Genomic DNA, 19,960 nt, shown 5'->3' with positions numbered 1-19,960 from the left:
TGCTTCCCAAGACGAAGTTTTCCTTTTTGATGTTAAAATCAGCCTCAAATAATCTCCTCGGCTTTTACCCTCTCTGAGCTCTGCTGCAGGGTTTATCTTCACTCATCAGCCTCCTGAGCAGAGCCAATGAACAGAAGGCAGAGCTGTTGAATCTGTTTCCTCAGTGTTCACCCAGGCTTTCAGCACAGGAAGCCTGGTGCTCTGAAAAGTCAGAAGGAGGAACCTCTCCAGCTTTGAGGAGCCAGTCGAGCAGGAGCAGGCACAGCTGGAGGAGACGAGTGGAGACAGGGGTGACAAAACACTGGCATTGGCTGCTGAGGGTGTGCTGGCAGGCAAGAAACACTCCCCATGACCACGGCCGAGCTGGCGGCAGGATGGATGAAGTGACAGAGCTGCCTGAGCCATGAAAGCAGGAGCCGACATGAAGATTGCTGGGAAGATGGTGTGTGTCTTTGTGCTGCTCATCATCACCAAGGTCATGAGAACAGTGGGTGAGTCTAACTGGGATGAATCAGCCATTGGGAAGGAAGAAAGGGAAATGTACACAGGTAGTTGCTTTCCATAAAAGCTATTCATCATGCTGTGACTTTCTTTAATTGCTAAAAATTATAGGATACAACTAAAACATGCTTCCTGAATATCCACTCCTGCTCTTCTTCTCTTAGTGGTCACCAGGCTGCCAGTCATTATCCCTGTGACTTCCATGTAGGCAATTATTTAGTGACCCTTAGCTGGGAATGTACCATTTGTCACAGACAACCTTTTTACTTGGACCTCTAAATCCACATTATCTGAGAAACTGGTCAATTTTACATATTAAAAATATGCCTGAGAAAGTGTTTGTGAACTTGAAGCTTTTGGCCATGTTGTTTCTGCTGAAGAGAGGCTGCAGATACTCTGAAATAGAGCAGAGATCTCTCATGTCTTTCTGAGGAGTGACAGATCACTGATGCATTGACAAAAGGGAGCAGTTTCTGGAATTTTGTTCTCAGGCTATCAGGCATGATCACTGTCAAGAGTGGGAAAGGCATTTGTGCCAAAGACAGTGGCACTCCTAAGCCTTTCCAAACCCACCTTTTAGTGTAGTTGCCTTAGTTTTAATAGAGTCTAGCTACAGCAGTTAATGTCTTCCACGTTCTCTTCATTTGCATTTCTAGAGCTTGTGCTCTTCCAGACACCACATAGCAACCCATGGACTTGGTAATGGAACTAGGGATTTCAGCAGCAGTTCTGGAAACCTAAACTGTCTCTGTCTAGAGGGAGAAGACATACAGGTCTGTGGGATCCAAATTAAACTAAGGACATCTCCAAATAATATGGAACATGCATGTGTCCATTCCTATTATGGACAGGTAGAGCTAAACTGCACAGACTTAAGTTATTCCATTCAACTTGGCCAGAAAATAAAAATGGCTCCTTGATGATACTTTAAAACAGAATGGTTACAGTCATTGTTGGCAGTGAGGGAATACCTGTCTGTAATGTGTTTGACTGATAAAATGAGGGGTCCAAAATGGTTACCCTCGGTGCTACCCACTGGAAAAAGTTGAAATACTTAACAAACAATATTAAACTTTGCATTGGTAACCTCCCAACAGGCACACCGGATGTAAAAGAAAAAAAAGATGTGTCCCTATTTTGTAGGTAATTCTTCTATCTCAGAAGAATACTGAGGAACCTGCTCAGGGTCATACAGGCAGTTTGTGATAGCATCAGAGACAATCTACATTTTTGAATACAGCTGTTCAAAAAGTAAAGGAATATGGACATGTCACAAAATGCTGAAGAAAATAGAGCAGGCAAAGGGAAATCCCACTGTCAAAACCTCTTTTAAAAAATTGACTTTGCTGGAAATATTAAAAAATATCAAATGCCAAAAAATTGTGGGGTTGGTTTGTTTGTTTGTTTGTTTTTCCCAAAAAGGTAACAGGATTTAAACTTCTTGATGTCTTGGTGAATTAATTATATTCTCCTTCAAAGAACACAGAAAAAGATGTTCAGTTAAAATCTAATTTCATGTTGAACCTTCCCTTCCTTCCCAAATCTTCCATCCCCCCCAAATAAAAAGCAGCCCACATTTGATGGGGAGTTTTCAGCTAACACTCTTCTTAAATTTGTTTCCTTCAATATTAGGGTGGCTTTTCTGAGCAAGATGTAGTGACAAGGTTTTCTTCTTCAGAGATCACAGGCAAAATGTGTCAAGCCGATCCAATGTGTATATTCTATCCAGAGAATTTTAGTGTTGTATGAAGCTCAGAAGGAACTATGTCCCTCTTCTGAAGGCTAGAGCAAGCTACTCTGAATGAAATAAGGTCAGGCAAAAACTGTTGTGTGTAACCAGGCTTTATCTGCGTTAGCATTTTCCTTAGCATTTCCTTAGCATGTTGTTTTGTGTGGTTTGGTCAGTTTTTACAACCACAGAAAGGGCAGCTCAGAAGCAAGGCTGAGTCACTTTGTGACTGTGGTATCTAGATTTGCCCCCAAAGAGAGCTGGATAATATGCTGCTGAAGATGCTTGTGCATGATCTGTACTAACAATCCTTCTGTGACAATCCTCATAGTAGCAGCGGTGGAAAAGACTCAAAATCTTTTTGGTGACACTTTGAAGACTTCTCTAGTTTAACTAAGCAGACAGGACACCTCGGGTGGTTGTGTACATACTCCAAAGGAAAGGGGATAAAGAAGGGCAAGATCTTCTGTGAGAGGTTTGTGCAACAAATCTCTTTTTGTTGGATTAATATTTGCAACGTTGGACTGTGTAAGTCCTGCATCTGCATTAGTATCCTGTGACAATAGAGAGGGGTTGAAAGAAATCCATTGTCAGTAGTGAGACGTGACTCTCTATGGTTAGCTCCATTTTATCAAAACTAAAAAACTGAACTAAGTGGCATTGCATCAATGCTGGAATTAGAGTGCATGGGGTGAATACACGTGAAGTAGATTCACAAAGCAACTTGGCTAAAGTTCAAGTTTACCTACATAGATAATTTTCTTGAATGCTACTGCTTTCATTTAGTTTCTTTCCTTAATATAATTTGTAAGATCTCTTTCACTAGCGTAGTAGTGTTCTATTGTCTTCTTACTTTCTCTGTCCTGGTGTGTTTCAGGGCTACTGTCTCTGTTGCCTCCTATTGTAGTTTATTGTGGTATCTTGCTCCAGAGACCAAAAATCATAGCCTAAAAAACTATTCTGGTAAACTTACATTTGTCTCCATTTCACTATTTTTTGCTGATCCTTTGGGTCTACATGCTGGAATAATTCTGACTTCTTTTACCCTAAAAATGCCTGAATCCAAGCAACCTGGTTTTCCTATCAAATGTTTAAAACAGAATTCTGTACTATTAAATTAAGCAAAAATTTTCTCAGAAGATATCTCAATTGCTCTACGACAATCTTTAAAGCATTTCTTTGTGACATTAACACTTTGCTGTCATCCAAACGCGGTGGTTCATGGTTCAAAACTGTGGAAATAGAGATGTTCAGTCTTGCAAGTTGACCATGACCAAAAAGTGTATTTTCTTTAATTGGGAAATCCCTCATACAAGTACATGCCACTTAAAACTTGCAGTTGATGTATTTTGTGTTTAGAGGTACAATCATCCATAAGAAAAAAGTGTAGGGAATCTTCTTTTGCTGCCTTATCTTTGTACTGAGTAATAAAAAGCTTGGAAAAAAAAAGTACTATGCTAAAGCTAAGCATTAAACAAGATACAACTGAAATTTTAACCATATAAAGGTGAGGTCATAAGCATGTTTTCACAGCAGCCCCTTATCTGCTCTCTGCAACATGTTAAAAATAGAGCATACAACCTACTGCTTGCAGTCAATGATCTATTTTTGTTTAGAATAGCAGGAAAATTGCACTTAAACATAAATAAACTGAAGCACTTCTTTTATTGTTGTCACAAGGAAGAGAATAAAACCTTAGCACGCATTCTGTCTCTGTTTCTATATGGCGAAGTGAGGGGCCTTTGCACTTGGTTACACATGGTGTCACAGTGCTACTCTAAAGGAAATACTACCCAAGACCCTTTGGCATCCAGTGTAAATCCCATTTCCTCTCATCCATTCCAGCTCACATTCTGCAAGGATGAAGATCTACTTACTTTGAACACAGAAATTGCTACACTAAGTTTAAAATTTACAGTCAGACTGATATAATATGTGTTAGCTTGTCGAGTTCAGTGATGATTTATGATCAATTGAGGATTTGGCCAGGAGTGTTTGTTTGGTACGCTGGATGATTCTAACACATCATTTAAACACCAACTAATTCCTTAATTAAAGAAGTATACTCATCCTTTTTTCTACAAAGTCATGTCTCTGTTGAGACATAGGCCATTTACACGAGGGTAGAAACCAAACCTCAGAAAGGACTCCTATATCACTGCATCAAATTGCCTTTTTTGGCAGGTGGTGCATCATGAAACACTTTTCAGAAACAAAAAAAAGCACCCACCTTATTGAAAGGCTGGTTTTAATCATGATTGAGGCAAGATTCTCTGTTCTAAATTTCAGACTAATTTTCTTGTACTACCTTTTTTTATTGTTATTACATTTTAGGCTGCTAAATTTCAGCATCCATCTACCGTCTCCTAGTTCTTTTTGCACGACATTTCCATTTTTTATATTAATAATCCTATATTCTTCCTGCTTTCAACAAATTTCCTCACACACTCCTGAGACAAATGCCAATCCCATTAGTAAATCCGTTAAACAAAATTACCATAAAAATCGTCTGCTGAGAAACATCACTAGCAAGCTACTTTCAACCTGACACCTCCATTTAATACTACCGTTTGCTTTCCTTAATCCAGTTATTTTTCCATCATGTTTCCCTCCCATTGTCCCTCTGTTCTTCAGCTTCATTCATTATTTTCAAGAGGACACTTTATCAAACTGCATCTCTAACTAGGTGAGGTTTAACGTCTTTGCCTTCCAAATCAGCTGTCTTGAGTAACTGCTTGAAAGGATACCGGAGAAAGCTAGAGAGAATGAAAAGATCGTAGAAAAAGTAAATCTAGGAACTGGCAATTGCCAAGGTATATTCCACCTTGAATGTAAACACTGAAACCTTGAGTTCATTATCAAGTTCTGTCAGTGTGGTCACTTCTCTGTAACATATAATGTCACTTCCTAATAACAGTTTGGCATCTGAAAGAATTCCAGCCATGCTGCAGACACTTCATACTGGAAAACCACAGTTTACAATGACAAAGTGTATTTTTCTGGCAGTGTTTTAAGGTTGATATTTCATCTTGTATGAGACAGCAGAAAAAGAGACTCATACTGCAAGTGACACAGTAATGGTGGCAAAAAACAAACAATGTGTCAAAAGGAGAACAAAAGAATTTGAGTATAAGAAAGGGATTTCTGAAGACAGGAAAAAAGCCTAAATAGAACAAAATGTGAATACGAGATATTTTACTGGAGTAATGATGAGCATGGATAAAAGAGTGCGAGTGGGAAACTAACGGAAAAGGTATAAGTCTCTTACAGTGTCCTTTTAAAGATATGCCCATGCTGAAAAGGCTGTGATTTCAGCTTCCAAAAACAGAACCATAGCAGCTCAGGCTGGGTAGTTCATGTATTTCTATAATGAAAATTAGAGTAGTCAAACTACTTACTACTCAGCCGACACGCAGGGCTGTTACTCAGCCTGTGCTCTGTACTGTGCTGCTGTAGCTACATTTCAGAGTCACAAATCTATCATATACAAAACAGTGTCAGTACTTCAGCAACCCCTACCCTAGCACCAAGCACTTGTATTTGTTCATCTTTCATGTCATTCCAGACAAGCCTTGCTAAGTGTCACAGGCACTCTGTGGCAGCAGAAGGGGAAACTAAATACAGAGCTAAGCTTGTTGTATGTGGCCTCTATGACTCACATAATATATTCATTCTAAGATACAGTTAGTAATTTGTTTGTGGCTTGATCATTGTTTCAGTTCATTATACCTCTAAGTTTAATATGTCATGATCTGCAGAGTCGGGGGGAGATCCACCAAAACATTGTGGTAGATTGTTACTGTAAGAAATAAAGACACAACGGGATTATGTCTGACAAAGTAAAGTAGTCTCTTTACAGTGTGAAAAACTCTTTAACAGCTACATTTGAGAACATGGTGTCATGGAACTTGAGTCATTTGGGGGGCAAGAAAAAGTTCTACTGTGGGTTAAAACCTGTGCTAGAGAATAACAAAAGCTTGAAATCTTTCCTATTTGAAAGCAATCAAAAGCACTTTCATGCTGTGCAAAAATTTCAGTGGCTTCACAATAAAATTTTCCTGTTCTTAAAATCTTTCTAGCTCCTTTTACTGTGAGAAAGACTCAGAAAGAGGGGAAATGACTAAATAAGTGTCTCTGCAAAGGAACTGGTGCAACTAGTTGCCATGAGAGCTGTCAAAAACACTTCATAAACCATGTTAAAGAGAAACAGAGCAAAGTCTTTCCCCCAATCTTTTTCAATTACAGTAATCAGCACATTTTTGAAACACAAATACAAACTCCCCAACTGATTTTTTTTTTTTTTTCCTGTGAGAGTATATGTCCATTCTCATACAGAACAGTGGAATCTGTCAGTGCATTGGAATGTGAACTCAATGCACTGGAACAGAGCTTGAGAACCTCCTCACACATGGCTTAAAATCTTCAACAGTCAAGTAGAGGCAATGAGGAAGGGCATAATATTATTGCTGTTATAATTAGATGACCTTCAGAGGTTGGAGTCAAACTGGAGGACCTCAGTCTAAAGGCCTCCTAGCCTACACACCTGTCAGATAAGTCTTCAAAGTGAGCTTCTCATGATGGATTTGTGTCAGCAACCAAAATGGGATGATTCAGCTTTGAGCTGTACAGAACTCTCAGAACCTGACCTGCCTATTTTCCACATCAGTATGACAAGAAGAACTCCTGGGCTCCTGAGGTCTGGTCCTTCCAACTAACAGAAAAAATTATTCCATTTTCCAGAGTCCACTTGTTTGTGAAGAATAAGGCTTAAAATGAGAAGTTATTTACAATAAATGTGTAGCTATGTGATCCTTCATTTCATCTCTCTTGCATAACAGTACTGACATTTAATTATCATCCTTTCATTATCGCTGCACTGAGATCAGCTTGATAGCTCACACCTCTTCAAATTTCTTGTTCTGTGCAGACCCACAGTGAGGCCTCTGCTGCACTGGTTATCCCCTTCTTCAGCTACAACAAGCTGCCAGGTCAGCTCAGCACTAACATGGGATTTCACCTTGAGAAAAGTAGCAGTGCAACACATTGACTTGTTTCCGAGCCTTCATTTGACTAGATCAATGCTGACGTGTATCATATAGATGACCTGAGATATTGGTCATAAGCCAATCAGCTATCAGAGAGGAAACTTTAGCAACTGACTTTTAGCCATTTTACAGTATGAAAGCACCATTCCCGAAAAACGTGGTGGAGTGGCAGGTCTGAATTAACACACTAGCAGCACTGAACCTTCCCTCTTTAACAGAGCAGAATACTTCTCTCTGTTTAGTCCTCCTGCAGTGCAGATGCACACCCTTTAAGTTCAGTGAAATTCCTGGAGTGAAGTGGGGACTGTGCCTTCCCTCAGAGCTGCTAAGTATATACCCAAGATGCAAGCAGAGGAAGGCAGAATAAGGAGGGCAAAGAAAGCAGATGGGAGACCCTGGCGAAGGGCTCAGCTGGAGCAGACCCACAGAAGTCCTGGGAGTGATGGAAAAAGGAGCTCAGAAGAGATGATGTGGAGTCTGTGGAGTCTGACAAGTCACTGAAAGCTGGTAAGCTGGTGGAGTAGAAGAGAGGACTGGGGGAAAGAACCTGTTCTGTAAAGGCACAGAAAACAGGGTAGATTTATTTTCAGCCCCCTTTTTTTTTTTCTCTTTTTCTTTCATGAGTATAGCTATCAACTTGAAATCCCCTAAAGAGCTATCACTTTCTAACATCTTGGTTTATGTTCTAATAAAACCTACTTTTAGAGACTAGATGGCTTTTGGTATGCTTACTAGAAAGAAAAAGTAGGGCATGCCCAACTTCAGACCAACATGAGGTCCTATCAAAATCTCCAAATTGAAAGAAATGCTTTGGCTGCCCAGGAAGGACAGGACAGAGATGAGGATAATTTCTACTTTGTGCTTGTTGATGGATTAATTCCTGAGAATATACATTTTGGACTGTTTTTAAACAAAGCTAACTCTCTGATAAAGAACAGCAAGTCTTGACATCTCATTAGTCTACATTTTTGATTGAAATAGGAGAAGAAAGGCAAATCCTCTTTTCATCAGAAACTGCTATGAAAATGACAGATACTACTCTTTACGACTTGAAAGCTGCTCACAAGCATTACCCAGGCCCAGTCCTATTTTTATTGTGAGAGACAAGATTTTAGCTCACACAGTTCAAAACCTTCAATTACCTGAACCTGGTACTATGCTCTGTGGTAAAATGAAGCAGATCTCTCTATTTGCATATGCTCACTTGGGAGAACAGCAAGCACGCTGGAAAATTTCTGTACCACATGATAATGTGAGTGAGCACCTATAGAGATGGAAGCACTATAACCATCCACACAGCTGACAAGCAGGGCTAAGGATCCAATTCCCTGTAGAACTATCAGCCTGGCTATGCTGGGTTTGGGACTCAGTCTAGTAGGTATCCACAGCGCTCAGCAATCACGACGTGCTTCCGTACCACATTGAACCAGAATATCATCAAAATAGGTGCAGGCTCTGTAGTTACATCCTTACGATTTTTTTTCTTTCTCTGTCTTTGACATAAAGACTGACAGAGTTTTAGACAGTTCTTGGGAGAATACTAACAGGCTAACAGTGTCATAATATAGGATAAAAACTCCCTCCTAATAGTATGTGTCTCTTCTACAGAGATAAAAACTTATTCCCTATTCCACCTTAAGAGGAGGTCTTCAAAGTCATTTCAGAAGTACAAATTAACCAGACCTTTCAGGATTTCTGGCATATGCATTCTCCTTCTGTAAATGAAGTCTTAAGATCATGTTTCTAGCAGCACACGTGAGAAAGAAGCAATGCAAGGAAGAAAATACACAATTTCATATTCACAGTAGTGCCACTTACCTGCAGTCTAGCAATGAAAGAGGGCTGTAAAGTGATAGAAGTTTGATTTTATTATGTTTATAAAGCCCCTTTACAACACTAGGAAGGTGTATGTAAGGATAGGACAAAAAAGAAGATTTTTTACTAATTAATCTACCATCTGGGGAAAAAATCTGCCTTGCTAAAAGCCTTCTAGATTAATAACAAGATACAGAGGGGAATTTAGAATCTTTCTACAAGTTTATTGTAGAACTAAAATTGTACTTAAACATGATTCATCAGATTTTAAGTTGATTGATGTGGCTTATTGTTTAAAGTGAATGGTACCAGACTCATTCAGGGGAGAATATGCCAGAAAGGCATAGCAGAAGGCACCACTTTCACTCCCAGTTTCTTTACAGACTTGAAGTATACAAGATGTTATTTGGTGGAACTTGTACATTGCAACAGGCTGCTTAGGAGATGCAGATTTGAAAGACAGGTAAAATGATGCTGCTCTAATGAAAGTGTACACAGTGAAATAACGCACAACATTGTCATTCCTGCACAACATTTGCAAACATTGTCCAAAGAAACCCCAGCCCCAACACACAGGCTCTTTGAATGCTTAGGTTTGCTTAATCATATTTGGATGAAGTCAGCCATATTGGTGGCATGACTCAGAGCTCTGAGGCTCTTGGCGGTGTTAAACTGGGACATGAAAGACTTTGTTCTCCACTTTTCAGAGACATTCACCAAACTCGCACCCAGAAACCATCATGAAACAAAAGGCTTCTGTCAGTTCCTCTCCTGGTAAAATCATCTGAGTTTAAAACGCAAACCTCACATTTTCTTGAAATGCCATTAAAGCAGAAAAAAACCCTTGTCATTTAAAACCACTTCTAGTGTAACAATGTATCACAGAACACTGTTGACAACTGAATTAAGAAAACAGGCATTTATGAGGCTGGTGGGTAGTTTGTGTATCAGAAAATAGTGTGAGTTGATAGCACTTCTTCAGCCGTGCTTGGAAACATTAATCAATGAATCCTGGCAGTATTGAGCAGCAAGAAGCTAAGTATTATTTCCTTTATTTCATAAAAATGGGAAGTGGATGGCTTCAGTAAAATCCTATCCCCACCTAATTTTCCTCTTCTACCAGCAAAAAAACCCCAAGCTTCTCAGAATTACGCTCTGACTTCCATGTTAAACAGCTGGAGTAACACACATTACAACACTCTATGCTGTAGCATAGTGTGGGGCAATATTGCAGCTATAACTTCCATCAATCTGCAGGAGCTAGGTCTAGGTTTGGATATTGCTTCACCCAAAGAATACTTCAACCTCAAAATGAAAAGGCAAAACACTTTAAAGGAATCTGTAAGTAGTTAAAATGCCGTGAGCTATGTTCATTTGCAAGTTAGAAATAATTTCCCAAGAATAGTTAAAGAGAAGGAAAAGTGGTTGAAGTAGGATGGTTCATTCACTGTGATTCCAGAAGATAACGAGATTTCAGACAATATTATTAAGGTAAAAACAACTGTAGTTTTCTCAAAGAGGCTAATAGTAATGAGTTGACTAATAACTTGAAGTTGATGCTCATTAAGACCAGTTCTTACAGAGTTGTGAATGTTCAGGAACTGGCTTCACATTGCACCATCCAGCAGAGGTAACAGAGTTTCAGCTCTGGCTAGGGGATAGAGAAACACAACAGCTGGGTCTGGTACCTCTGAGGAAGACTTCCACAAAGGTTTGATTAATCATGCAAGACTAGGGTCTTCTAATTCTTTGCATATTGCACCTGAACTTTCACTTGCTTCTTTAGTATATGTGCTTGAAAGGTTTGGGAAGAAATTTAACATTTTTGGAAGAATTTGTGAAAAACTCATTTGTCAGTACAAATTAGGTTTGTTAACTTAGGCTGTATTTCCGGATGAATGCATGGTTTGAAAGTGGTATTCTGATTTTCTCCTCACACACAGCTCCCTTAGAATGACACTAAACCTGTTACTCAGCCCAAGGAAAGGGCAATTCTGGGTTCCACCAGAGACACGGAGCACTCAGAGCTTGGTGGTTTACAGTCCCAAAGTTTAATGGCCACCTATGAAAAGAGGAAATTAATGAGGCGGTAAATAGACACTGGCTTGGACAACAGCGGTGGGTATTATTCCTGTTAACTCATTAATTGTTAAACCTTGAGATTTTGAAAAAGAAAGGATGTTTATCTGTAACAGGTCTTCTTCAGGTGGTTATTTATACATAAACATGCATTGTGGATTTCGTGGGTGGTTTGCTTTTAATTTTAGCAAGACCCAAAGGACACCAAAGTCCCATTCCCCCACCTACTCTTCACAGTTGTTTACAACGTGTGCCTCAGACTCTTGTTTTCTCTCAGTTGCGAAAGTGCCTTACAAAGAAGAGTGGGATGCATATGTAACTATAGGCAACAATAATGCACATATAAGCAACTCCTCTTGAAGAACAGCTCCAGGTAACCTTTCTTTCATCTCTGACTGTTTGCCCACATGTACATTGACTGTGAACAAGGTCCATCACAGAATATAAAGAAAAAAGGTCCCAATGTAACTAGTTGAAAAAAAGCAAAAGAAGCGACCATCACAAAGATGGCATCATGTTGAGAGGCTTTAATGATCAGGGAAACAGTGAAATGAATCTTGGGGTTAGAAGCCTGAGCCCTTGGATGTGTCAGCTGAAGACATAAGCAGATGAAGGGTCCCAGATCTGGTCAATATAAAGTGAGCAAGCATCACTCATGTTCAAAATGTGCAAAAAAGAATCAGTCCTGAAAGGCTGTGGAAGAAGAAAACTCAGGCAAATTATTTTCTTGGCTAAGAATAAATTCAGGGGTACATAAGCAAAAAAAAAAAAAAAAATTTAAGGCAATCCTGAGGGTGGAGCTTGTCTTGAACAAACACAGCACACACAGGAGCTGTAATAATGGTCTGCCTCTCCGCTGTTCAATGGTCGATGTGATAACTTCCAAAAAGGACAAGAGCTCCAAGCTTTCCCATACAGACATCTAGCTTCAACTACATAGTTCATGGATCATGGAAAGTTAAAAAGAGGAGGTACCATGCCTGACTCCAAGCAAGAGACATCTTTTAATAAACAAAAGAGTCAGTGTCATAGAAAGAAAAAAAATACAATACAAATTTCCAAGTAAATGCAAAACGGAATTCAAGAAGACGACACAGTTCATAAGATCAATGGAATAGTTTCTCTGCACTCTCAGCCTCACAAGCAAGAGGCACAGGGATATGGGCATATTGTATATCTTCCCAGCTTTGTGCCTGGCACAAAGATGGGCAGGACTTACAATTATGTCCTATGGGGACCACCTACAGTAAAAAAAGTAGTCACACTGTAGATGTATATATACACATTGTGTACATTCGTAGTGTGAATGTACATGTTCACAAAGATTCAGAAAATGAAGACACTGCAGAGACAAAAAGCAAAAACCCTTCCTCCTGCACAAAGCTCCACCACTGTTATTTACGTTGTGGTCGTGTCTGAGAGGCGTAGACAAGGCCTTTGCGCACAGTGTTGGATTTTGAGTGAATGCAGAAGTAAAAGTTGCCTACTTCACTGGTAGAAACAGCTCCAGAGAAAAGTCATTATGATGTGCCTAAATGCAATAGTCAAATTTCTGTCATTTCAGCCTGTAAACGTTGACCCACTGGAGGATTTGCAAACAGAAACACACTATTCAGATACTGAACTGCTTAAGGCAATAGGCAGGGATGGGGTCTTGCTTCAGTATTTGTCTTATCCACTAAGATGAGCCCCAGTGGGAAATTTGTGAATAATATTGAGAGGGCAGGCTGTGACAGGCCACCGACTCCTTTATGTACAGCTCTAATACAAGGTGACTGACAATTTACAGATCAGCATAGACAGGGCCTTGCCCTGGCATTTAACAATGCAGACATTTCTTGGTGAAGCACAGACCAGAACTCCAAGGCTATGAGTGACATCCCTGGGCACTTTCTCACATGTCCTTCTCTCTCTTTCTTGCCTTCAGGGAACAACAGAGTGTCAGCGACAGTAGGTAACAGCTCTGTGCTCGTCTGCTCTCTCAAATCAAATACAACCCTGGTAACATGGAAAATAAGTCCCAAGACTGGAGGCTTCTGCACCTTAGGATACAGGGCTGATCAGAACAAGACAGACAGAACAAACTGCAGTGACAGCGTGAACTGGAAATTCAGACCAGATCAGGATCCTGCCCTGGAGATACGGCAAGTGGGAATAGTCCATGAGGGAAATTACACCTGCGAAGTAGTAGCAACAGAAGGGAATTTCCACAGAACATACCACCTGACCGTGCTGGGTAAGGGACACCTTCCTCATTTTACAGTTCTCCAAAAGGCCATGTCTGGACCTGGACATACAAAGCTCCTGTCCCTGTGCACTGGGGGAAGCATGCAGTAACAAGAGGAGATTTCTTGCTGGGATAAACTGTCATGCATTTCACTGATACTAGCTCTGTGTCTCCCTCCCACTTATTTCCCAAAACTCTTCTCCCTTCTCCTACCCTCTTTTCCACCGCCTAGTCAGAAATGACAGGTGTGAAGTAATTTCCAATATGCTAATAAAGGATTCTGCATATGCATCCAGTTTTCCTGTAGAATCAGCCAATAATACATTAAGAGAATGAAAGCATGTGAAAGTAACACTTTCAAGTGCTGAGATACTTTATCAAACACAGGCTGTCCTTATTCAGACAGTAAGAATGGGCCCATTTCCTCTTATGCTGGCATTCGAATACATTTTAAAGCACGTGTACAATGACTGCTTAGGACAAAAGTCTAATTCAGCCCTGCATTTGGGATAATTCCCTACCACAATGTCTAGGGGTACCTCCTCTACTGGTATATGGCTGTGGTAACTCACCTGAATGGGGAAATGTTGTCCAAAAGGAAAAAAAGAGGCACACTCTTTGTCTCTTGTGACTTTGGCCCATGTCGCTGTAATGGGATGCTGTCTCCCACTTTACCCTCTTGTTTTCACTGTGTTAATTCTAGGTGGAGAACAAGAACATCCTATCCCATCTGTGGCAAACTAACTCCATGTATCTCCCCTTCCTGTCACTTTGCAGTCCCTCCCAGGCTGACCCTGCACTGTGATGACCACGGGAACCCCGTATGTGAGGCAGAGGCAGGGAAGCCACCTGCTCAGATCTCGTGGGACCTAGAGAGCAACTCCACCCCCAGGGAAGAAGTCCACGATGACGGGACAGTGACTGTTGTCAGCACATTCACAGCACATGGCACCAACGTGACCAACACAATCTGCGTTGTGTCCCACCCGGCTGGGAACCAGAGCAAGTCCATAGCCTGTCATCCCTCAAGTAAGCTTCCATTTGTGCATTTGGCAATCAAAATCCTGCTTAGCATCCCGTGCACACTCTTATTTCTTCTAGGAAGGGAAAGCTATAAAAGGTATAAAATCCTTCAGTGAAGTCCTTTATAGACAAAGGTACCATGCCCAACTGCCTTTACCCAGAAATATCACCAGCTTATTTCTGTTCTAGACACTATGCCCTAAATAGTTTCTTCCCTAGGGGCGATATGCGTAAGTGTGGTAGAATTATTTTGGTAGTGGAAATATTGTTGGAAACAGAGACAAGGCACTCATGATCTTAGTGTAACAATATCGCTTGGAAGCAGAACATCAGCAAAGTTTTTTCAGATGCAAATATAAAGTTTCTTGTTCAGATAATGGTAAGAGAGAGAAAGAGAATCAAGTCTTTTGTGGCCAGCAGAAACAGATTAATCACTTACTTCCAAGTTGTGAGTGTCTAACACTGTATGACATTTGGTTTCTGGTTTTCACTTTTTTTGTTGCTTTTAAGAAATATACGTGAGTTGCAGTACTGAGATATGCCAAGTTCTTGAAGGGAGCTCAGGTACGGCTTAGTGAACAGACATCATGAGTGACTACAGTGGGATTTGTGAGATCTGCTTCTGTCTCTGACACAGACTCCAACTGTGTTTCTAAAATAAGTTTCATTACTGACTTTCTGTTCTGCTGAAGGGGATTATATTTGTTTTATAGGCATGCTGAAAATGTGTGTATTCTCTAAAGCAACTTTAATCTTTTACTGAAATAACAAAGAAACTGAGCAGCAAGAAAATATAACTAACTCTTTGTGTTTAGAGAACGGCTTTTACCTGCATGTCACCATCATTCTTTGTGTCCTGATCATTATCACCTTCACGGCTGTCATTTGCTATTTTAAGCTCCACAGTGACAGGTATGTATGATAGGATGCTAAGAAAAGATCATCTAGCAGTAGAATAAATCTTTAAGTAGTGTCTGTGTCTTGAAATCACATGATTCTGTCAGTCTGGGCTGATATGAATAACTGAATTAACTACATCAAATGTTCCTATACTGCAGACACTGTGCATTGCACACATTTTCACTGAATAATGCACCTGAGAAAAATAAAAATGGGCAGAAGTTGGCAGAGTATCCTCATTGCGTTGCCTGCTACACTAAAGGGGAGCTCTTCATTCTAATACAAAACTGGGAGAGTAAAGCTGCTCTTCAGATACTGTGACAGTTTGTCAGTGTCTCTCTTGTTTAAATCAGGCCGTTGGTTCTGCTGCCTAATAAGGTCTAGCAAGTGCCAGAGGACTGACCATGGCTATCCTGCCATATCAGCAGAGGGGACAGCAGATTGTATTTGTATTTATAAAAAAGCTCCCTGGGGGAAGTTGAACTCTAGCCCCTTCAGGATTTGTTGTGGAGAAAAAAAGCAGTTCAAAGGAAAATCTAGCTAAGTCATTTGTGCAGAGAAAGGCTGAATTTGCGCCTGTATTGAAAACCTCAGCTATGTTCTCTCCTTCCCCTGTTCCAAACCAGTTTCTCTCCCAAACCTGCTCCTTCAGAGGTGAAGAATTAGTTCAACACTAAGCAGAAATTGTGCATCTTTTCACAGGGCTTTAATTTTAATCTTCTGCTCCCACTTTGTGCTTAAGCTCCCACAAACATGAGAAAAGACCTCTAAAGAAAGTCAGGATGCCATAATTTTGGGGCCAAAAATCAAGAAGAGAGAGACACAAGAAGGCTTTTTGGCTTTACTCTTGATGACAAGAAAACAAAATATTTGATAATTTGGTGATCAAAGAAACCAGGCTGTGATCCAGCCAAACCTAGGACTGAATAAGAAATTTGCTTTAATACTTGTTTTCTTTTTCACAGACCGTGTCGCAAACTCGATCCTCCTGAAACTGATCTCACACATTCCCCACAGGTAAGGAGAATGATGTAGATTAGACCATCACCAAATCAGGGATCTTTTGGTAGCCATGAAAACATGGTTAGTAAAGGGAAACCATTAGATTTGTACTCTACTCTCTGCTTTTCAGCAGGTACTATTGTGTTTAATATGTTTGCTCTTAGCTGTATCTCAGGACAAACAAAGCCTACGATCACTGTAATTTTGACAGAGGCATGTTCCAACAGCGAAGGCTCAGCAACTGCCATCCTTTGGCTTAGCAAGGAGTGAGTCCCACCACATCTCCCTGGTCATATCAGATACACTGATCCCAACTGCTGTACGAACAGTACTTGGGAAGGAGGCAATATGATGGGTTGGGGAATATTAAGAAAGCTATTAGTAAACAAGAGACTTAAATGACAAAATAAACCGTCACAGTGGAAAAAAGAATATCCCTCTTGGTGTCTAGAATGATAATGTATAAGTTTTGAAGGCCACTCTTTATCTGGTATGGTCAATCCACAATCAAAGAACCAACCATACTCAAGACAAAACATTTTATAAAACAAAGGAAGTAATGCTCTGCTGCAGGCTGAGAGGTATTACTGAATTCCCTATACTGTTAAAAGCTTACTTTGTAGCTGAACAATCCACTCATCAGCTCCTTGTCTCTGCTCTCTGCTTCCAAATATAAATAACTGCACTTCAGTGCAGGTAAGATGTGCTATATCTATATTGTGCATATCTGTGCACATACAATAGATACTAGGCTCAAATTCTGTCAGCAATTTAAAAAGAGGCTTCAATTTCAATTTCTGAAAAGACTTAGTCAATTCTAGTTATTATCATTTCTCTGCTTCTTCAGCCATCTGTCCCAGTCATTGCTGACAGACACACATTAATGCAAAATAATGGGTTAAGTAGCGGTGTATTTGCTGTCCCATCATGCAGCTTTCACTAACTTGTCTGTAGACTGAAACTGAAGACTGATGGAGGAGTCAATCATGTTCAATACTCTAGCATGTTATTTGCTCTTTCTAGAGAATTATACCCCAATACCTATTTTTTTTTCCAGGCCAAAATAAGGGAGGTAGAAGGGGAGGAAAAGGAGGCAGGTGAACCAATACCTCAGCTTTACCCTCCAAATCCAGAAACAGCAATATATGTTCTTCAGTAGAAAAAGCAATAAAGTTGTTTTTGTTTTGTTTGTTTTTTTTTCTTGAGTCCAAAAGGAATAAATACAGGAGCACTATTTCCCAGTTATATTCTTCAGCACAGATGAAAGGCTTGCAGACTCTTGCCAAACTAAACTACTCCTTGTATTTACAGTTTTTGGTTTTGTTTTGCTAGGATGACACAATGGAAGTGGAACCTTATACTACTTATGTGCAGAAGGAAAATGTAATTTACAACTCAGTGTCTGATCTGACAGTGGGGCAGAATCTTCCACAAGGACTGTCACCAGCAACATGAATGATTCAGCAACACTGGAAAGGGAGAGAGACACTTTATAAAAGAATGGATATAGAAAGAAACTTTTCAGAGGATTTCTTCAGATTTTGGAGCAACATAGCTCGCTAGGTCTGTTCAAACATCTGTACTTTCTGATGAGTCTATATAGTTCTTTTTTTTTCCCCCTGTTTTGCCTTCTTCCTTGGGAAAGGAAACAGGTTTCCTGTTATTCCCTTGGGAAAATGTGACTGACGCCATGCCACAGTTTTTCCTGGAAAAAGCTGCTGTGACCAGTCTTCCCTTTGCTGTTCTTGCCTTGGAGATCCTAGTTCTGTCAGTCACTTCTAGGCATTACTTTGATGCACTTGACACTATGTTGCACACATTTGGGAGATGGGAGGAGTGTTATGTCTGAACTAAAATGAAACACAACAACAATCAACAGCCACTTTTTTCTAATTCACAAATTACTAACATAGTGGACTGAGTACTGATCATCACAGAACAGCTCAAATGACAGAAGATATTGGTAGGGAAGACATTTAATCCTCCAGTTCTGAAAACAGAAGCAAGTGATGGATTTAGAAGGTCATCCACTAAGAAAGAGACTTCACTAGCATGATAAATCAACTTGTTAGGTTCATATTCAGTATTTCCACTAAATGTGTTCATTCTGTATTTCAGATTGTTGTTATGATTACTTTTCCATAAGATTCTCTGAAGATACGGTATTCCTTTCTTAATCTTAAGAGTACTGGCATTAAGATATTGTAAAAGAATAATGTAACTCAAAATTGGGAAGCTACTTTTAACAGAAAGAAACATCAAACATTTCACAAAATGAAACAAGTTCAAGTATCTCTCCTGTAAATGTGCAATAATGTACAAAAGGGATAAAACGCTTGCTAATTCTAGTAATATTTATTTTAACTACCATAACTGAAGATTTTTTCATTCATATGTCTAGATATTTTATTGATATTCTTTTAAATATACTCTCAAGTTCACTTTTTTGTATGTAAATTTGCCTATATATCTTAATGTGTCTCATGTTGAGGTGACTTCTTCTCACCTTCCCATAATATTCTTTGGGAATAAGCTGAATAAAATGTCCCCTATATATTAGCAGTTGTCACACTTTTTGGATTGATGCCTTACGAGCTACAGTATGAACTGGCTTAAAAGAAAAGAGTAAAGAAATCCATTTGTAAACCTCTGTTTACTACCCTTCAGTATTTTAAAAGATTGACTGGATAATTGGTCTGATGGTAGGATCAGAACTAGATTTTTCCTTTAGACTGTAGAAATGTCTTTGCCACACATAGGTAGAGCTTTCTTTTGAGACAGCCTCCTGAAGGCTATGACCCTGTGCTTGGAAAACAGATTTCTAAACTGATTGCAGTTCCTAAATGTATTACTCATGTAAACTGATACAACTGGTTATTTATTCTCACTCTAGCAGCTGTGAAACAGCCACATTTGTCCAGGTGCTCTCTGCATGCACATATTGCTTTTCTCTGTTTCTGTATGTTATTTTAGAATGGAGGGGATTAAAGCTGAATACCAATCAGCTATAAACAAGTTTCAAAGGAATCTCGGTTTCCAGTGACTTATCAAGGAAGACAGACAGTCGACTCAGTTGCAATCCTCTGAAATTCCCCCTCTTAAAATAGGTGTGATACTGTCAAATGATATTTCTTCCCACCCAAAACCAGAATGCCATCACTTCTTAGACTTTTTTCTGTGGAGTGGAAAGTCATTTATGTTGTTCAGTGTCCATAAAGTGGGGCTCATTCTATGAGACAGCAGCTCTGGAAGGCAGATTCTTGCCAGTTTATATGTAATATATTTACAGAAGTATAATACCTGCTGACCTGCTGTCTAGCTGTAAGGTTTTATGATCCTTTACAGGCCTGTTACACTGGACTGAATCATGTATGTTCAGGACCTTGACATTGCTAAGTTACTAACTGGTTGATTATTTCCTTCATCCTCCACTTTGTTTCACATTTGGGCCTGCTATGGGCAGAAAATAGGATTTTAGTTGTGACTGTGACAAATAATATGAGTTAAGAGTCTTACGTATACGTGTATATACAAATATGCTCTTTGTCCGTGGCACCACAGATCTAGAACAGAAAGTCACTTCCTGCACTTCTCTTTCTCCACCAGGATACTCGCTACTTCTCTTTGCAACGTGCTGCT

The 19,960-nt window shown here is 39.8% G+C and overlaps 2 protein-coding genes across 3 annotated transcripts in view; one reads left to right on the top strand and one right to left on the bottom strand.

The window, feature by feature from the left end:
- The window catches only part of ATP1B1 (ATPase Na+/K+ transporting subunit beta 1), a 408,664-nt gene that overhangs the window by 54,317 nt on the left and 334,387 nt on the right, over nucleotides 1–19,960 (bottom strand). The window lies entirely within an intron of this gene.
- Nucleotides 188–19,003, top strand: LOC136108844 (cell surface glycoprotein CD200 receptor 1-A-like). 2 transcript variants are annotated; one of them, XM_065851011.2, is made up of 6 exons: nucleotides 188–491; nucleotides 13,097–13,405; nucleotides 14,174–14,425; nucleotides 15,235–15,331; nucleotides 16,285–16,336; nucleotides 17,654–19,003. In XM_065851011.2, the coding sequence occupies exons 1-6, from the start codon at nucleotides 404–406 to the stop codon at nucleotides 17,774–17,776; spliced, it is 921 nt and encodes a 306-aa protein (XP_065707083.2). In that variant the 5' UTR covers nucleotides 188–403; the 3' UTR covers nucleotides 17,777–19,003. The 2 variants fall into 2 exon arrangements, with proteins under 2 accessions (XP_065707083.2, XP_065707092.2); XM_065851020.2 differs by lacking the exon at nucleotides 15,235–15,331.

This window comes from Patagioenas fasciata, chromosome 1 (genome assembly GCF_037038585.1).
Source record: "Patagioenas fasciata isolate bPatFas1 chromosome 1, bPatFas1.hap1, whole genome shotgun sequence".
Lineage (NCBI taxonomy): Eukaryota > Metazoa > Chordata > Aves > Columbiformes > Columbidae > Patagioenas > Patagioenas fasciata.
This window is presented reverse-complemented; position numbering and strand designations above follow the sequence as displayed.

Bases quoted from the DNA above. Each gene is read 5' to 3' on its own strand.
- LOC136108844 (XM_065851011.2), top strand. From the start codon at position 404: ATGAAAGCAGGAGCCGACATGAAGATTGCTGGGAAGATGGTGTGTGTC. The intron at 14,426-15,234 runs GTAAGCTTCCAT...CTTTGTGTTTAG, and splicing joins CATAGCCTGTCATCCCTCAA to AGAACGGCTTTTACCTGCAT. The intron at 16,337-17,653 runs GTAAGGAGAATG...TTGTTTTGCTAG, and splicing joins ATCTCACACATTCCCCACAG to GATGACACAATGGAAGTGGA.